The sequence below is a fragment of the Galeopterus variegatus genome, unplaced genomic scaffold (assembly GCF_000696425.1).
Source record: "Galeopterus variegatus unplaced genomic scaffold, G_variegatus-3.0.2 Scaffold1132, whole genome shotgun sequence".
Lineage (NCBI taxonomy): Eukaryota > Metazoa > Chordata > Mammalia > Dermoptera > Cynocephalidae > Galeopterus > Galeopterus variegatus.
The window spans coordinates 231,318-234,288 of NW_007727243.1; the positions used below are offsets into that span (position 1 = coordinate 231,318).

Consider the following 2,971-nt stretch of genomic DNA (forward strand, 5'->3'; position numbering starts at 1 on the left):
GGAGGGCTTCTGTATGCGCCAGGTGCGGGGCCGTGGGGCTGGACGGGAGCACGGCCGGGCGATTGGGAGGGGCCCCCCCCCCGCTGCTCAGCGCGCCCGGGTTGAAGTTGCTGAGGTTGGCGTAGACCGGTGGCTCGCTGTGCAGGCCAGCGCTGAAGCCGCCGCTACCGCCACCGCCCGCCACCGAGGCCACCGCGGGAGCCACCATGCCCGCCCCGTTGACCGGCTGCGCCGCCGACGTGACGCTGGGCAGTGTGTTCTGGCTGTGCAGTTCGGCCAGGGCGCGCACGAAGCCCTCGGCGAAGCCCTCCTGCTCGTCCGTCACGTTCTTGGGGCACAAGAACTGGGTGGGGGTCGGCGTGGTGGTGATGTGCCCGTTGCTGGACTGGATTATCAGGCGCTCCAGCTCGGGCGACGCCAGCTTGAGCAGCCCCACGTCGGGAGAGGTGAGGAGGTCCGAGTTCTTGGCGCGGAGGTGCGGCTTCAGGCTGCCCACCGGGTCGGCCAGGTTCAGAGTCATGCTCTGTTTCAGGATCTTGGGGTTACTATAGCCGTAGGCGCCGCTCTCGGACTGGAGGAACGAGGCGTTGAGGGCATCATCGTAGAAGGTCGTTTCCATCTTTGCAGTCATAGAACAGTCCGTCAGTTCACGTGGGGTTAGTTTGGGCTCCGCGTAGAAGTTTCGGGGCCGCAACAGCGCGCTGGCAAGCGGGGGCACCCGCGCCTCCCGGGGCCCTCAGCAAGGAAAGTTTCTCTAAGAGCGCGCGCACCCGCTGGCTGTCCTCCCCCGTGCGCCCTCCTCACCGGCTCGCTCCAGGGAGCGCGGGGTTAAGATGCCGCCTGCACTCTTACTTGTCCGCTCGCGCGCGCTGCCCGGTTTTGAAAAGTCACGGTCACTCACTGAGCGTTCTTCGGACACAGCGGTCCCTCGGAGCTTCCCGGCGACAGTGGCTCTCCCAGCGGCGCGCGTCAGCGCGGACCCCGCAGAGGCCGGCCGGCGGCGGGTCTCAGCCGCCCCAACTCCGACGACTGTCCCCTCCTCCGCTGCGAGGGGGAGGGGGGCGCCAGGCAGCCGCGGTTCGCGCTCGCCGAAGTTCAAAACCGGTGCGAGCGAAGCTGAGCGTACGTCCCTCCTCTCCTCTCTCTCTGCCGCCTTCTTTTCCCGACCGCCGCCGCGGCAGCCTTAGGCACAGGAAAGGTTTGCAAAAGTTCGCTCCGGGACCCGGGGCCACTTGTCTCCGGTCCTCCCGGCTGGGAAAGTTCTCTGCCGCTGCAGCCGCTCGCTGACTTCCCCGCTACTCTCCGCGGCTGTCAACAGCGCGGGCAGCGGGGCTCTCCTCCCGGGGCAGCTGGAGATGGGACTCTCCGGGAGCTCCCCAAAACACCAGCCCGAGAGCCAGAGGCGCTAGCTCTGGGCAGTGGGTAAAAAAATGGAAAAGAAAAGATTTACAGTTCGGACTCTCCTGCCGTCCCGTCTGGCTGTGTCTGTCTGTGGCTCTGAGTGCGCGCACCTCCACTCCCGCCTCGCCGCTTCAGCCACACTCAGTGCAACTCTGAGCCCTTATCCAGCCGGAGCTCAACACTTATCTGCTACCAGTCAACCCCTAAAAATAGCCCATGATGTCACCCCAAGGCCTTGCCATTGGCTCGTGTCGCTCTCATGGGGGCGGGCCCGCCCGTCGCCATGGAGACTCCACCCCAGAAGATTCTTCTCCCGGGCCGCGGAGGCTCACGGGATGAGGTAATGCTCCGCTGCCCTCCTACAGTTGGGCCCTTCTTTTCCCTCCTCCCCCCGCTCCCGCTCCCGCGCGCCGCTCGCCCCTCTCTTCCCCGTCCCCTCCCCGGTCCGTCTTTCCCGGCCCGCCCGGTGCATTGTGGGCTGACGTCTTGGGGTTTGACCGTCTAGTGACGGTGGCTGCCGCGAGCGGGCAGACGCTCGCAGCCTCTGACAGAAGCGGACTCAAGTTCAGGGCTCCGGATGGAGAGGCAGGGGATGCGGGGGTCAGGAAGGCTGGGGAACCCGGCCAGTTTTCCGGGACCCAGGGCGGAGTGAGGTGGTATTTCCCCGTTCGGGGGCTCGAAGTCATCCACTGGCGTTGCTCCGCCGTGCGGGGCCCCGAGCCTGAGAACCCCCCCGCACTTCCGGGGGGCGGGAGCACCGCCCTTAAGGTGGCTCTGCGAAGTCCCCCGTGGGTTTGAGCGAAAGTGGGCTTAAGTTTTGGGCGGTGTCGCGAGAGTCGGCCCCCCACGTTGAGAACGCGCAGAAGTTTGTCTCTTGGTCAAGTTCATGAGCTACGGTCGGCGCCGTTGTGTGGCTGCACTTAGAAGCCGAGTGATTTGCATTGCTCGAAAGGGGCGCTCAGCTGAGTTCCCGCTGCACCCCCTTCTCCCTCCGGGACCGTGGGGGAAGGGGTGCGGGGGTTCGCAGCTTTGCGGTGGAGGGGCGGTTTTTATAGGGATGGAGGTAGGGCATACCTCAGCGTCCAGATGAGAACGCGCATTTAGGGGATCCAAAACTCGGGGTACTCGTGTGATCGACCACCCCAACTCACCACCTCCGCACACACGCTACGCACACACTCCCCGATTTGCGTCGAGAAAACGAGTCCCGAGAGCGACGACCCTCGCCAGAAGTCACTCAGTGGAACCAGGAGTCAGTAGAACCAGGACCTAAAAATCTCTCTAGTCCCTGCCGGGTGGTGGGCCCATATCCTGCGCAGCCTCTAGGAAGCGCTAGACTCATATCAGTGGTTCTTTTCCTGCAGTTGTTATTTTATCCTCCCCCCGCCCCCCACCCCTTAGTGATAAAAGTGTATGGTGGAAAGAATACCGAAGTCGGGAATGGTGGTTCTCTCGCGGCCAGGCTGTCACGGTGTGAAGTGAGCAAATCACGGAACTGCTCTAGCTTCAGTTCCCTCATCTGTAAGTGGGGCCGGTGAGATCCATCTCAGTGGCCTCCCAGGAGTTAGTG

At 64.4% G+C, this 2,971-nt stretch overlaps 1 protein-coding gene across 1 annotated transcript in view; it reads right to left on the reverse strand.

Annotated features, from left to right (window-relative positions):
- JUN (jun proto-oncogene) overlaps positions 1–1,520 on the reverse strand; it is a 4,165-nt gene extending 2,645 nt beyond the window's left edge. The window contains exon 1 of the mRNA XM_008575095.1: positions 128–1,520. Coding sequence (XP_008573317.1) covers positions 128–631 — 504 coding nt within the window. The 5' untranslated portion in view covers positions 632–1,520. The remainder of the gene's footprint in view (positions 1–127) is intronic.
- Positions 1,521–2,971: the final 1,451 nt, after the last annotated feature.